Source organism: Hemibagrus wyckioides, linkage group LG18, assembly GCF_019097595.1.
Source record: "Hemibagrus wyckioides isolate EC202008001 linkage group LG18, SWU_Hwy_1.0, whole genome shotgun sequence".
Classification (NCBI taxonomy): domain Eukaryota; kingdom Metazoa; phylum Chordata; class Actinopteri; order Siluriformes; family Bagridae; genus Hemibagrus; species Hemibagrus wyckioides.
Genome location: NC_080727.1, coordinates 12,392,501 through 12,409,166, shown reverse-complemented (window position 1 = coordinate 12,409,166; position 16,666 = coordinate 12,392,501). Strand labels below are relative to the sequence as shown.

At 42.3% G+C, this 16,666-nt stretch overlaps 1 protein-coding gene across 4 annotated transcripts in view; it reads right to left on the bottom strand.

The window, feature by feature from the left end:
• The window catches only part of tnksa (tankyrase, TRF1-interacting ankyrin-related ADP-ribose polymerase a), a 109,407-nt gene that overhangs the window by 79,342 nt on the left and 13,399 nt on the right, over positions 1-16,666 (bottom strand). For 2 of the 4 annotated variants that reach the window (XM_058415028.1, XM_058415029.1), the window contains exon 3: positions 11,337-11,432. The exons of the other annotated variants lie outside the window; for them this stretch is intronic. In XM_058415028.1, coding sequence (XP_058271011.1) covers positions 11,337-11,432 — 96 coding nt within the window. The remainder of the gene's footprint in view (positions 1-11,336; positions 11,433-16,666) is intronic. 4 annotated transcript variants of the gene reach the window in all.

The window sequence follows — 16,666 nt, the reverse complement described above, 5'->3', positions numbered from 1 at the left end:
TTCCTTGTTCTTTTCTGGTTTTGTTCTGTTGTTGTGCTTGGTCTTTTCCATTATCGCTGTTCGCTTCCTTCATGGTTTAAGCTGGACCGCTTTCACCTAGGTTTTATTTCATGGAATTACGTTCTACGGCTGCACGATAAGAGCTGAAATAATTAACTATTAATTAGTAAATCACAATTGTTTTCACGCACCAGTTACTCAGCCACTATAAGAACCTAATCATTTGCTTTTATTCCAGTTTATCATGTACACACACTGGGGTGAAAAATATTAGAGCACGGTTTGGTTCTGCCACAAAAGTGTTGCACTGCATTCAAAGCAAGCACCAAGTCCCAGCCTGTCAATCATCTGTGAGCGGTCATTAACAAAGAACAAAGCATCGTTAACACGGCCAGAAGACGGTAGAAGACGGTCTGCATGCGTTCATTATTTGGAAGGAAAAGCACTAAAGACAAAGCAATTCAGCGTTCCATATTACCCAGTTCTGTGAAACTCTCAATTCTGATTGGTCAGAAGCTGCAAATAAAAGGTCTGTATTAAAGCATTCATTCTAACTAGATTATGGTTGCTATAGTAACAGCTCTTTCACAGTAGACTTGTAAAGTGGATGTTCCACATAAACAGATTGTAAAAAGGGTGTAATTGTTGAAACATTCTGTAAGGAGATGTTTCTTTAACAGAAGTCTCCGGAAGCGTCAGCACTTGTTCAAACTGTAACTGAGTTTTCTGATGTGGGAAAAGATTTCCGGACGTTGCAGATTATTTTAGTAACATGACAAGCTGCTTTCTTTTGGTTTTTTGCCTTATTAGCTTCAAGAGAGCAAAAAGTAGAGGCTGGCGAGGAAACCGTGACATTACATGTAGCTATAAATGGATAAAAATTATGAAGCATCATACGTTAATTAAAAAATAAACAAATAAATGAATTAATCGCTGGCAAATCTGTTTTAGGGTTAAGGAATTAAACCCTTAAGGATGTGGTGCTTCAAGAAAACAATAAAAGGTCTATCTATCTATATACACACACATACACACTATATATATAGTGGCTAAAGCCCTTTAAGTGCAATATACATTATTCATAGCTAAACAGATGAGTACAGGTTGAGCTGAATAAAAGGCATCAGTGTTCCTGGCGCAGCAGAGAGAATAAACAGCTCAGATCGATGGGTCGTCCATGGGTCATGTGTCTCTGTCAGTGCTGAAGCTCACACTTCTGAGCAAAACACCAGCAGAAGAAGCTGCAGCGATCTCCATAGGCTTTACTAGAAGGTGAGAAAAGAGTAAATCTCTGCTGGTTTTACATGAAGGCCATGTGTGTGATGCTGAAGGGATGCAAGCCTTGTGCAGCATCAATCAGCTCTTTGCTGAATCACGGTTAATGAAACCAGAAGGCAAATGTAGGTGTGCTGAATAAGAGCCGAATTAAATCTGAATTAAGTGACATGCTAAATCATGTTACATAGTATGCGTTGTAAAGTACAGTAACACTATAAAGCTTCAGAAATGTCAAAAAAGTTCCTCTGCAGGTTTTCCTGCATCACCAGAACGGTTATGGTTCCAGGCCATCATCTGGTCTGAGGAGCTCGGCTATCTGCATCAATGTAATGTACTGTCTATTCAAATCGCACTGACGAGCCCTAACTATCGGCAAAATGGCAGCTAGCTGGGCAAAATAGCTAGAGAGTTAATCTGACAGCTCCCGTTATTTTTTTTTGTTTTTTTATTTGAATATAAAAAATTTAAATGCATTGTATTTCTAAACACTCTACCAAACCACAAAGATCTACATATACAGCATGCATACAGGAGTGTAGTGTTTTTCAGGATCATTTCGTGGTCATAGGCAGTTAAATGCTTTGTACAAAGTACACGACCATATTCCTTTTCCTTCATGTGACTTCCTCAGAGGAAAGAAATGATGTTGCAGGAGAGCTGGACTGAGTGAGGAGTTGTGTAAACAGACACTACAACAGTCTTTAGCCTCTGTCTGAAGTGTTTGAGTGAAACATAACACAGCACCTAGTTAAATTGCCAGATTTTTCTGAATGACAACATGTGGGGTTTTTAAAAGAAGCCATTTCACTGTGTTTGCACTCCTGATCCAGAGAAGCACAGCAGACCACCAGGCCTCTAACCACAGCAGGGTGCCGTTATTTATAGATCAAATGTAACCTGTAAGCACAAAGCCTATTGTGAGTGTGTATGCTGGGACAGGAAAGACAAATAACAGTACTGGGAGTAGAGCGTGTTCTCATACACGAGGGCTACAGCTGTGCTGGACTTGTGAAAGCCATGCTCTGGTCTTGTTAGTGGGGAAAAAGGCATGTAGCTGAAATGATCACAAGCCTTTCTGTCTGCTTAGAGCACATACATCAATACGAAGCCATCAGGTCATACAAACAGCATTAACATAGCATGCTTCTTTTATTTTCAATGAGTTTACCGCTTTTAAAAGGGCAACTCGAGTGGTTCATCGTTTAAAGACGTGTGTGTGTGTTGGTTACACGTTCCAGTAGGGCTGCAGCAATTAGACAATCTCATTAAATCGACTGTTAAATGAGGTAAAACAGCACTGATGTGACGTGCACGAGACTGTTTTTACTCCAAATACCACAAATAGAAACAAATAAGGCATTTCAGCAGGGAAAACACTCTTCCCTGTTCTACTTAATGAACAGAAGAGGACATGCTGATGTAGCTGGCAGCACGGCCTCCAGGCTTCCTGGTACCATCCTGAGCTTACGGTCAGTACTGAGATTCTCCTCATGTCCGTGTGGGTTTCCTCTGGGTTTACTCCTACCTTCTAAAAACGTTCAGTGGGCGAACCGGTGCCTATAAAATGCCCTGAGGTGTGAGTAAGTGTGTGAATCCACGTGTGAGGACTCGCCCAGTGTTCCCAGGATCAGCTGCAGATCCATTGTGACCAATGATTACACCAAGTTTAATCGCAGACTCTAGTTGTGTCCCAAATTGCATATTAAACACTAGGCAGTCTGTGCTGTCTTATGTATACATTTTAGAATCCAGTCAATAATTAATGCACGCAATATGATTTTGTTTCACATCCAGGCGCGTGTGGTAGCCCCACCTCTCTTCCTCTATGTAAGCAAAGCTGTAAGAGTTGAGTGTCCAACATTTTACACGTCTCACACACTACTCACACCTATTAATACAACAAAATAGCGTGCAATTTGAGACAACAGCTTCTCTGTTTTTTGTTTAGTTTATGACGAGGCACACAGAGCTCAGGAGAACTAAAATGACGAAGAGCTTTATCTGTCTGCTCAGTGATGTTCATTTCTGACACAGTACCCGAGCGTGTACCGTTTAGATTATAGCATCTACCAGGCTGCACAGATCCGGTGTCTCAGTAGCATGGGAAGCTTGGCGTGTATACTGCCCCTTGTGTATGGAATTAAATCATGCTTATACACTTACATGAGGTATTAACTTACTGCAGGGCAGCATGCTGGAATTGGGAGTGAATAAAAAGCTGGTTGAGTATCAGGCTGAATTAAAGCAGCTGGCGGTTCGGGTAGGAGAAGGCCGTCGTGTGCCTGTGTGTGCTCCGATAACTCAACAAAAAAAAAAAAAAAAAAGAAAAAAAAAAAAAAAAAAAGCAGTCTTCCTTTCACTAAAGCATTCACACTCGGCTCCGAATGGGACCGCTTTCCCCAAGAAGCTTTCGCTGGGTCACGAATCGCGAACCAAGCAAACAGCACACACCAGGATCGGTGCACTGTGCACTCGGAGGCTCATAATGGAAAAGCAACAGGCAGGTAATGCGAGCGTGGTGGGAATTAAACAAGACCTTCAGCCAAAAGAGAAAGTGCATGAAGGAGTTCAGGACTTTATTTATCCGGGGTGCTGTAAACTTGCCAAATATCTCGGAAGAACTGAATTCATATTACTGTGTGCTTTGGGAGCAGGTTATTTATTTGTAAGAAAGAAACGGGCTGCTTAATGAGCCAGACACGCTGTGTACGGGAACGCCCGCTTTAATTGGTAGCAGCTGCACCGGCCGAAGCTGTTATTTAGCCTAGCATGAATGTAAATAGACACTCAATTTAAGTATGCAGTCTACTGACAATTTCAACTGCTCCAAGCAATATATATTTATGAGGCTGTAGGTAATCACTTTACATTAGTAAGCGCTGCATCAGACATAAGTTCATAACTGTCATTCTCTCTCATTCTGTTATATTACCAGACCCGCAAACCTTCACAAGCTCAGAGAAAGCAGCTACGGGTTTGTGAGCGATCACTCAAATATATGCCAAAAAGAAGTGTCTTTTTCTCCCAAATAAAATGGCAGATGAGCAAAATGATACATAAATCTAAAATGATATTAACTAACATCACCTGGAAGCCCCACCCACTCCCCTGGCAAAATCTACCTCCACTTCATAGCATCTGAACGCATCTTTCAACTGAAACAACACAATCTCTAAGTAGTATGCAGCGTCAGGATGCCTACACTCAAGCAGAGGACAGCCAGATATCTCCAGAGAGTCGGCAAGCAGTCCCTGACCTGAACAGCTGGCCATATTCATCATTTATCGCAACTAATGATAAATCGCAAGGAGGAAAGAATCATAATGCACAATTCAATTCGATTTGCATATTGCTCTGATCAGTGGATTTGATCACCAAGCAGCTTTACAGAAAAATATAAATTCAGGATATAATTTCTACGAAGGACAATCCTTCTGTAGAAATATTTTTTAAAACTAAGCTTATGTTTAACGTAGGCTGCATAAATGACACAGGAAGTAAGAACCAGTCATTATTTAAATCCAATAAGCTCCCATTTTACTCTGTGGGGCCTTCCTTCATCCCCCAAGCTTCCCATCTCAAAAGACTGCATATGAACTTCTCCTGTGGTGTTTATGTTCGGGGTCCATAGGATCTCGTTCTTGATGAACACTCCTAGTAAAGTGCTTCAAGTTTATCTATCTAATGATTTTCAACGTTCATTTGTCTTTAGTGCGCTCGAGCGAGACGAGCGAAATCGCGGTGGATCTGGAGCTTATCTTTAAGAAGCACTGAAGCTGGAAATGCAATCTGTAAGAGGTTGTTACATCCAAGACAGTCGAATATAGTGAGGTCCTAAATCAGCTTTTGCTTTGGATAAGACGAAATTAAACACTATTATCAAAATGAATGAATAAATAAACCGTCAAGCATGTATAGTGGTCAGTTTTGAGATAAGTCTCTGAGACGATCAGTGGAGTTTCAGGCAGCGGTAGTTAACAAGTGTGACAGAGTAAAGAGTGAGGTGATGATGATGATGATGATGATGATGATGAGGATGAATGGCAGCTGGAGCCTATTACAGTCATCTTTCTTCAGTGCTGCAAGAGCGAGTAACCGAGCACTGTAGTGCCTTCAAAAACTGCAGGGAATAAGAAAAGTGGATCTATAACAATTATGAGAAGTACTCAAATAGCTGGCAAGGGATGGCTTGTGTTATTTACACACACACACACAAACAATATGGCAAGTGCATCTCTTCTGCCATTATCACCAAAATGTGAAAGCGAGTCTCTCAAGAGCTATTTGTTATCCGAGTTCATGGCAGACTATTTTATTGAATGAAGGCAGCCCTAAATGCATTTACTACTCATGTGGAGCTCCGAGTTGATTTTTCCATCATGGTGAGTGATGCACTGCCTCGACCCTCAAGCACCTTCTGTTTGATAGGAGACAGACGTAGTCATCTTTATTATTTATGTGCGCTTCTACACTGCAATTTGGTACAAATTATGCCTCTATCATTTTCAACAAAGAATTAGAGGGGGAAAAAAAAACAAATGTCAAGTGCTGACAATTGGGCAAGATTACAGAACAATTTCATGCATTTTTATTCCATTTTTATTCAAGCAAGCCAAAATAAATCTTCTAATGTATTTACAATATAACTATTCAAATCGGAATTAAACCCAAATAAAGCTCAACTGTATCTCTTTATATCTGGGTTTCATCCAACTGCTGAAGCCGTGGTCTTACAAAGCATGCATGGAGATAACTCGTTGAAAGACACCAAGAAAGGGGTATAAAAGAACTTGTCTGTTCCATGGAAGACTGCAAAGGCTGTCATCAACAAATAGAAAAATAAAATGGAGCGCACGGTGACATCACTAAGACGAGGCTGTCAAGCAACCTACAGCTACATTAAAGGAGCTGCGGAAATATCTGACAAGTATTGATTACTCTCTGTATGTGGCAACGATCTCTCATATTCTTCATGTCTGCCTATAGTGCAGGACGGCTAGACGTTCCTCACACAAACACATCCAAGCTCTAATAAATCACCCCAAACCATGTGGTCAAATGTATAGGGTCTGATGAAACCAATTCCAGAAGATATCACCAAATAGATCAGCACCCACAGTGCAGCATGCTGGTGGCAGCATCACGCTTTAGTGCTGCTTTCTTCACTCATACCTGGGGCTTTAATCAGGGTGGAGGGGATCGTGAGGAGCTACAAATAAAAGACCATATTTAGTGCAAAACCTTCAGTAAGCTGAAGACGAAAAGTATTTTCGTCTTTCAGCACGACACCAACCCGAAGCTCACATCCAAATGAACAAAGTAATGACTTTACCAAAAGGTTTTTGAATGACCTCGTCCAGATCTGATCCAACTAAAAAGCTGTGGAGTGACCAGAAGAGAGTTGTGCACGGGAAATGCCTTTATATAATGTTTGCATGAAAGAGTGGAAAATATTTTATATTTAATTATGCAATGAGGTTATTGTAAGAGAGAGAGTGACAGATAGAGAGAGAGAGAGAGAGAGAGTAAGACAGAGATAGACAGAGAAAAAGAGTGACAGATAGAGAGAGACAGATAGAGAGAGAGAGAGATAGAGAGAGAGAGAGAGAGAGAGAAAGAGATAGACAGACAGAAAGGGAGAGAGAGAGAGAGACAGACAGACAGATAGATCCAGATCCAGGGATTTTCAAGACTTTAAACATTGATTTTTTTTTCTAAACACCTTTCAGATGTTCTATTTATGTTTCTGTGCTATTTATAAAGGTTATTAAGGGAAGCAGGAAAGGTGAAAATGTGAAAAAGACACCAGATTGAGAAACGGAGTTTGCAACAGTCTGTTTTTTCTTGTCTTTTTTTTTTATTAATCGCTCATGGCTCTGGGTCGAGTAATAAACCGTTTGAACACGTGGGTGTCTATTGATTTGGTGCAGGAGTTTGGCAGTGTGTGCCGTTATGGACACTTCTTCCTGCTTCTCAAACAGGTCTTGTTATCCTCTGTAACTCACATGCATTTTTATTGTAAAATATCACCGTAATTAGTTACCTTATAATAATATTCCAGCTTCATCCACAGGTTATAGATGTCAAAGTAGGAAATCTGACAAAAACAGCAGGAGTGCGAGTAATCAGGTGATACATTTACATAAATAATGAGTTTTTACAGATAGAGTGGTATGAAATGGTGCTGTGTGTTTAACCGTAATCACAGAGACTAAAGCCGCACAGCACGCACTAAACACTGAACAGCTGGAAGAACAGCATTATTTACAGTGTACAGACGCAGGGCCATGTACAGAAATACACTACTTAACTACAAGCACATTTACAGGGGACGTTTTTCTTACTCACAGTTGGTTTACGCTGGTGTTTAAATCGGGTTTCAAATCAGATCATTAAAAGGTGTTGTCTCTGAGGTTGCCAGATCTTCCCTGAGCAGAAACATCTGGAGGTTTTTTCATTAGCAACTCTAGCAAATATGCGTTTGTTCAAATCTACTTCAAAAACAATGCCAGTGTTTTGGTAATATGATGCACATTACTTGTGTCAGAGGTTTGAGGATACGCTGACCGAGCAGCTTACGTTCACCATGTCTCCAGTTATGTATTTAATTGTGGAGAGATTTTTTTGTAGACTTTCAAATGACGCATGTCCAGCAAGTGATATCCAATAAAGGTAGAACACCTTTGGGATGAATTAGAGTGGAGACTGCGAGCCAGACCTTCTTGTCCAACATCAGTGCCTGACCTCACAAATTCCATTCCTTCTAGAGGAATGGTTAAAAATTCCCACAAACACTCTCCTAAACCTCGGGGAAAGCCTTCCCAGAAGAGTTGAAGTTGTTATTGCTGCAAAGGGCGGAACAACTCCATATTACATTCATGTTCATGTGAAGACATATCCCAGTTTTGGCTGGGCCCATATTCTCCGCTCTAATTCATCCCAAAGGTGTTCTATCAGGTTGAGGTCAGGCCAGTCATTTTCCTCTACACCAAAGTCACTCATCCATGTCTTTATGGACCTTGCTTTGTGCACTGGTGTGCAGTCATTGTCCAAAATGTCTTGGTATGCTGAAGCATTAAGAGTTCCTTTCACTGGAACTAAGGGGCCAAGCCAAACCCCTGAATGCAATGATTTGGAGGGGTGTCCCAAAACTTTTGGGAATATAGTGTATCAGCTGTATCAGTCTCAATCAGCTGCCTAGCTTGTGAATCAGTACATCATGTACACAAGTTGGGGAATTTGCCACAACTGAGGACTTTATTTCCGGGGACATGACTATATACTTGTGTTGTTAAACGTCACAACTGACATTTATACACAGCAGGCAGGATATCTTTCCCACTTTATTTTTTATGTTGGGAAAAAAATGAAAAATACTTTGATTAAACACTTGAAAGACTTTACAGATCCCGGTTTTGTGGAGGAATATATACCTCACTCATCACAGTTTGCTAACACTGAGGCGTTCAGAAGGTTTCCACTACTTTTTAGCTCAAACGCAGAGAGGTCAGAACTGATGCAACAGTGTGTTCTGGTGGGAGTTATAACAGAGTTTTAGGTATTTACATATAAATCCTCAGCACGTGTGCTCATCTCAAAATACAGCCCAGAAAAACAAAAACGCAGCATGTATTTAAAAAGAAAAGAGATTACTGAGTCGCTCCTCTAGACCCAGAGCTTTCACGTTATTCTTCAAGATCTGATTTTTTGGCAATATTTTGTCTCTTTGGCACAGAGGAAGTGTTTGAACAACATTCCAGACACACACTTGCAAAATGTCAGGTGAACGCTCTGCGGTAAGCAGCAGCAGCTTCACGTCTCTTCAGGAGGTCACGCTCACTGGCAGCTTTTAAATTTTCCTCAGCTCTGACAAGTGTGGCGTCTTATTAAATCTTACCATGCAGCGCTATCGCTCTCACGCCTTCTCGGGGTGGGGGGCGGGGGGTAGGGGAAGCGTCTAATATCCATTTCACTTCATTTCTGAAGTTTGTCTGGCTGAATTGCACAGCAGGCAACAGGAAAGAGAACTGTTGTGAAACCAGCTGGAATACATGGAGATTTTCATGAAAGCGCATTTACAAGCTTGTTATTGCAACACAGATGAGTTTATGAAAGGTTTAGGCACGCTAATCCATTCTACAGCAAGCTCATCTCAGGTAAATCTTTGCTAAATCACTTTGTAATGTTCATTAGCTCCGAGTTATCATTTCGGTTTAGACCACAGGGATGTTAATTCGCTTTCTAATTAGCTTCGTGTTGAACTTCTTTGGCACAAATTCAAATAATCAGCAACAATCTGATGTCTCCATGCCTTTAGGAAGAATGTTTCAGTGTCAAGAGGGTGAGGTCAATCACGGGTAAGTGATGATGACGACTTGATTTATTTTCATGCCCCGTGCTTCACTGAATGCATAGAAGTTCCACAAAACATACACTGATCAGGCATAATATTATGACCACCTATATAATATTGTGTTGGTCCCCCTTTTGCTGCCAAAACAACCCTGATCTGTCATGCACTGTTTTTCTGACACCTTTCTATCAGAACCAGCATGAACTTCTTCAGCAATTTGAGCAACAGTAGCTCGTCTGTTGGATCGGATCACACGGGCCAGCCTTCGCTCCCCACGTGCATCAGTGAGTCTTAGTCGCCCATGACCCTGTCGCTGGTTCACCACTGTTCCTTCCTTGGACCACTTTTGATAGATACTGACCACTGCAGACCAGGAACACCCCACAAGAGCTGCAGTTTCGGAGATGCTCTGATCTAGTTGTCTAGCCATCACAATTTGGCCCTCGTCAAACACTTGCCCATTTTTCCTGCTTCTAACACATCAACTGTGAGGACAAAATATTCACTTGCTGCCTAATATATCCCACCCACTAACAGGTGCCATGATGAGATCATCAGTGTCACTTCACCTGGCACTGCTCATAATGTTATGCCAGATCGGTTTATAGCTTAAGTGAACTTGAGCAGTAAACACCTTCAAATGCTGGTTGTACTTCACTATGAGGTGAGAGAACATGTGACTTTACAGGAGTCATTATATCAGCAACTGACTCATTATAAAAAAAAATGAAAAACTAAGGATGAAATTTCCATGTAGATACATCAAGACTTGAAATCTTGCATAGTTGTAAGTATGTGTGTGCACACTGTGTATGAATTAGATAGATAGATAGATAGATAGATAGATAGATAGATAGATAGATAGATAGATAGATAGATAGATAGATAGATAGATAGAAATCATTATCATCAGTAATAAATTATGACAGAACAAATGAGAAAATGGCAAATAAATGAAAAGGAAGAATTGTGTGTTTGTGTTCCTTAAATATAGAAAGCGGGCATCGTTAAACGTTCCGGCAAATGCCATGCATCCTTAAAAACCTGTCCCTTTTTCAAACGGAGAAACGAGTGCTCAGTTTTCAGTGTTCGGCGTGTGATGCCCGATACTGCCTGCCATATGATGAGGCTACTTGTTGATGCAAGACATCGACTAATCTTGACAATGAAGTACACACAGCTACACACAACTGCTCTGTTTCTGTCCAACGCTAACAGCCGAGATGTGATGCAACTCAGAGTAAACGTGGGGAGAACGTGGATGAGGGAGGGAAAATGCAAAAGGGGAAGGGGGGGGGGTGGCATTGGTGAGAGAGAGAGAGAGAGAGAGAGAGAGAGAGACTCCTGCTGTGTACATCAACAAAAACAATACTAAGCATCGCTGCAATCAGTGAGCAGTGAGAGAAAGAGAGATCAGACTCCTGCTGCATGCATCCAGAAAAACATCAATGAGCATTATTACAATCAATGAGAGAGAGAGTGAGAGAGAGAGCGAGCGAGTGAGAGAGAGAGCGAGCGAGAGAGCGAGCGAGAGAGAGAATTGGAAAGCTACACGCACAAATGCACACGCACACTGACAGCATTCATCCACAAAATATCTGAAAGCCAGTGAGTAGCAATCAGTGACAGACTGAGAGAAACTCAGCCAGAAGACAAAGAGAGACGGACAGATGAAGAAAGACAGCAGTTTGCTGTGTCGACTCACCGGTGAGCACGGCTTTGGCAGATGGCTCGGCCAGGTCCAGCGCTGATTTGCCGTCGGTGTTGCGGATGTTGGCGTCGGCCCCGTGCTGGAGCAGCACTGTGCAGGGGAAACACAGACAGTAGCGTAACTCAGGCAGGCACAGGCTCGAGCCCAGCGCGCTCCTCGACATCACGCTCACACACACGCACACACACATCGCACGGCACGCGGGCAACGGACAAAGCGACACACCACACGCTACGCTGAGGGCCAGCAGAAAAGCCCATGATACTGGAGCGCCGGGATACGTGAAATCGGGGACGAGAGCACGAGGGAGAGACAGAGAAGAAGACAAAGCGAGCTGATTCACGGCACTCTGCTTTTTAATCTCCCGCTGCCAAGTGAACAGCTCAACACAAGCAGCGTCCAGAGTCTCCAACTGCATGTACGCTCTCTCTCTCTCCGCCTCTCAAAAAACACACTCGCTCACACACACACACACACACACACACACACCTCCTGCCACCTTGCCATCACTGCTAGTTAAAGGAAATTTCAACTGTACACAATGTTCCCTTTCACCCCAAATGTACTGTATCAGCCAAGATATTTGTGGTGTTTAAATGTTTACTTCACAATCACACACTCGCCTCGAGAGAAATTCTCGTTAACATTGTTTCTAATTTCAAATAATTAGCATATATAAATATTTAAATCAAACTGGAAACATCATCGGTGTTGAGCCTCTTTTGGGGTGCCATTATTTTTAGCCCCCATCTGAGCACCCCTACTTTTTATTCACCCATGTTTACGGAGTCATTACTCTGAAAAGACGAAATATTCATTGTACAGAAACACTTGTGTAAATGCTCCAGGAAACAATTTACGAATAAATAAACTTGTATCCAGCTTGATAAATGATTTCAGGGAAGATGGGGGGAAAAAATATCTGATTATTCAGAGTAAAGAGTGGTGCTGTTGTGCACAGGAGCGGCGTTGACTGGGAGTGGTGTCTAAAACAGGGACAGCGGTGTAAAGGTCACGTGTGTATTAATTTGACAACAGGTCAAGCTAATTCAGATCTCAAATCAACACATTTTCACATAACCCACACGGCAGTAACACAATCGGCGACTGATTAAATGCCTTGTGCACATTGTAGATCTCAGTAATTTTTCGCAGTGGACTGTACAGGCTTCTAAACTGTGAGAAGCTGGAGGTCTAATTACAGAGCTCTGTTTCCCCACACTCCTAAGGGGATCTTAGACAAGACCAGGGCTTAATAATCTCCATACAGCCTAAAGCGCTTGTGTAGTGAGTAGGGATGCAACAATACAGTTAACCCACGGTTCAATAAGGACCTCGGTTTTTAACCTCGGTTCGGTTCGGTTCTGATGGCTTGGCAAATTAAAGTGTTTTTTTCATTATTCTTCGCTTAGGTGACAGGAACTCTAAGATGTTAAGAAGAAAAAAAACTGGTTTTAGTTGCAATTCTCTTTAGTTTACTTCCAAATCTAAAAATCAACTTGTACACATTCATAGTGTACTGAAAATAGTGAGATATAAAAAAAACAAAGATATATAAAGATGAACAGTGGCAGCTCACTCATATTTGCAGCATTATCTGTAGTTACTGGGAGTAACATGTTTGGCCTCCTCAACTTCCATGTATTCACTGCATTGGTCAACTCTTCTGCCAAATTAGCACTTGTATGACTTTCATACAGGGGACGTGTTTGGAGTACGGCGTTCTTTATTCCCCAATCCGACATGTAATGAACAGTCACCGTGAGATAACTCTCTGTTGCCCACAAGCTCCAACTAGCAAGGCCTGGTGCTTTAGCCAATTCATTTTCGATTTTGTTGTGCGTCTTTTCGTAGAGGTCGAGAATGACCTCAGTGCGCAAAAAAACCAAAAAAGTATGTGACGGTAGTGTGTGGAGCACTTTTATAAGGTGTCAAAAGCCCACATCACCAAATGCAATTTTGCATCACATGCAAATCTTTAGCAATGAACACCCCTACTGCATTTGTATTTTTTTATGTCTCTCAGAACCAGTTGGGTCTGAATGCTGGAAGGAATCAGCTAGGGACTGTTACTTTTTGGATGCCTGTGTTACCTGCTCTGCCATCCTGCTTCCAGACAATGATATCGCGGGGTGATGGAGCTGCAGATGTGTGGTCATGTTGGAAGTATTTCTATTTCAGTAAGTAACTCGTGTGTAACAGTGCTTGCACACAGTCATTTTTTGGTTTACCGTTTTGTTTAATAGGCATCATAGTCAACAACAAATCCAAAATATCCCATGCAACATGTACAGGCAAACACGAACAACCAGTGCAGAGAGTAATAAAAACACATGGAAATTATTTCAACGAAAAACCGTGATTCGCATACGCGTATTGACCTGTGGAGTTCGTACCGAATGCTTCAATATTATATTGAGTATTGTGGCATCCCTAGTAGTGTGCAGTGTTCAGGAACAAGATTTTCTGAGTCTCTGTATAATGGTGTCTCATTATGTCAGTGATAAAACTACAACAGCCAATGAAAGGAAATCAAATTCACCTGCTGTCATGTGCAGATCCCTGAATCCAGTGGATCCTCCAAAACATGTGAACACAATAATACTGCTTCTATGAAAAGTTATTAGTATGTCTTACACCATTTCTCAGGATGAGAACATTTCATTTATTTTATTTTAAATACCTGCGTCAGCACATAGTATAAAGAGCTTCTTTTGCACTACATTTCCAGTTCTCTTAGCAGAACAGACTACCCTTATTTCATCAAATATTCTGCCACGCTTTCTTTTATTCCTTTTTATGTTGTTTCCAATAAAAAAGGCACATGACAGCTCTTGCATTTCTTTTCATGATTTAAGGCTCAGCAGGGAGCTCTCCATGTGAACAGTCATGTAATGCGTGCACCTCGGCTGTGAGATACTGTGTCGTTTGCACACCCCTACAACACCGAGCTGACTGCAAACGCTTCGAGTTGTTTGGCGTGAAAGGCTTAGCGGTTCAGCGGTTCTCAAAAGCATATAGTGTGCTGTGAGCTTGCCATAAGGCCACTTTCACAGCTATTAATCTGTTCATCTGAATCAGAGCACAATTCATCGTGTTGGTCAGTTTGCTCTTTGCTTCCCTTTCACACTGCACATAATTAGAGGCACCAAAAAAAAAAAAAAGAAAGTCAAAACCACGTCTGAGGGCCAGGCAGGGCTGAAAATGTAGACGTTGGTCAGAAAGAGAGATAGAGAGTTATAGCGAGTGCTCACAGAAATAAAGAAATCTCCCAAGCACGGAAAACACAAAGCTAGTGATCAATAAAAGATTAGATTATTAGTGGTTCTACAGCATGGTCCTTTTGCCTCGTTTTTTTTCCCCCACTTCCTTCAATATCACAGACCCGTGGTTTTAGTCTGCACCCGAGTGCCCTATCCTCTCCTGCCTAAACAAACCGTCCCCCAAGAGGAGACTGCAACAAGCTTCCATTCAAATCACCTCAACACTGCATACGTCAAACACTCCTCTCTCCACCAGCAAGACTCTCTATCAAAAGCACTTCATTTCAATGTTGCATTTTTTTATTGAAAACAGCAAAAACTAGCTCTCTGAATTCTCACGATGCTGCCGGCACTTTGGTGACTCATAGGTCATCCATTACTCATCAAAAAATCAGAAACGTCAGCTCGGTGGCGCTGTGAAATATGACACCTTACTGAAGCAGGACGCATGGCTTTAAAGAAAGAAGAAATACGAGCGGTGCCAGGGAAAAGCGGAAGACGTGCTGCATCACACCGGCCCTATCGGTCAGACGGACGTGCTCGTGGGGGGAAACAGGGCCTGGTGGGACCACATCTGCATACACAACCGCTCTGAAGGGGCTGGGATGATGAGATGTCTAAAGGAATGTGCGGGATGACAGAGATGGGATGATTAAAATTCGCAGACGTGCCTCCGGCAGCCTGGCTATCCATCAGCCGTAGGGTTAGGTGGAGAATCAGAAGCATCACGCTAACCTCCGCCCTCGAACCCCACCCACACACAGAGACAGAGAGGAGCAGCAGGAATACAAATGCAGGGCACTCAGTAGATGTTGCCACTGTGAGGCCCTGAGCTACTCAAGTGCTATGTGAAGAGCAGAACATACACAACATATAAACAAAACACAAAATACTTCAGGGTGTGTTCAGTTTTACAAAAACAATCCACTTCATATATGGCTCTATTACACAACTCTCATTATTGTCCTATAACAGGACTATACACCGCTAGTTATACACCACTCAGGCATAACATTATGACCACATGCCTAATATTGCGTCGGTCCCCCTTTTGGTGCCAGAACAGCCCTGACCTGTCATGAACTGTGTATTCTGACACCTTTCTATCAGAACCAGCATTAACTTCTTCAGCAATTTGAGCAACAGTAGCTCGTCTGTTGGATCGGATCACACGGGCCAGCCTTCGCTCCCCACGTACATCAATGAGCCTTGGCCGCCCATGACCTTCCTGTTTGTTTCTTAGACCACTTTTGATAGATACTGACCACTGCAGACCGGGAACACCACACAAGAGCTGCAGTTTTGGAGATGCTCTGATCCAGTCGTCTAGCCATCACAATTTGGCCCTTTGTCAAAATCGCTCAAATCCTTACGCTTGTCCATTTTTCCTGCTTCTAACAGCAACTTTGAGGACAAAATGTTCACTTGCTGCCTAATATATCCCACCCACTAACAGGTGCCATGATGAGGAGATCATCAGTGTTATTCACTTCACCTCTCACTGTTCATAATGTTACGCCTGCACAGTATTTAGACACTGTAAATCAGTGAAGCGCATTTTTAACTATACCAGGAATGAGATTTGATCCTGACTGCAGCAAGTAAAACTGAATACAGCCCCACCCACTCACTCGCACCCCTCAGGTTTTTTTAGCATACATTACATTAACCTGAAAATGCAGCAAATTTTGAACAAACCCAATCAAGCAATTTCATGTATTTCTGGTTTGTGTAAAAAATGTGTGTTTAACAATTTTCTTCCTCCTACTGGGCCTGAAAACTGATGAGCAGGTAACACACACACACACACAGCACTGCAAGAGCATCGTCGCTCTCCGCATCATGTCCTACGTCAGAGTTTGGTGTCACGGCCGTCACTGCCTTAATCGTTCATCACACAGGCAGTAAAAAGCCCTGACGCGTCCTTCCACAGAAACACTGCCGTGGCCTCCGTCACCCTCATCCATCTTTCGACTAAAGACTGACAGTAAACAACGCCCGAGTTTTAAATCCCCTCCAGCAGCTCGCAGTAGACTAGACTTTCTGGACTGGAGACTGGAG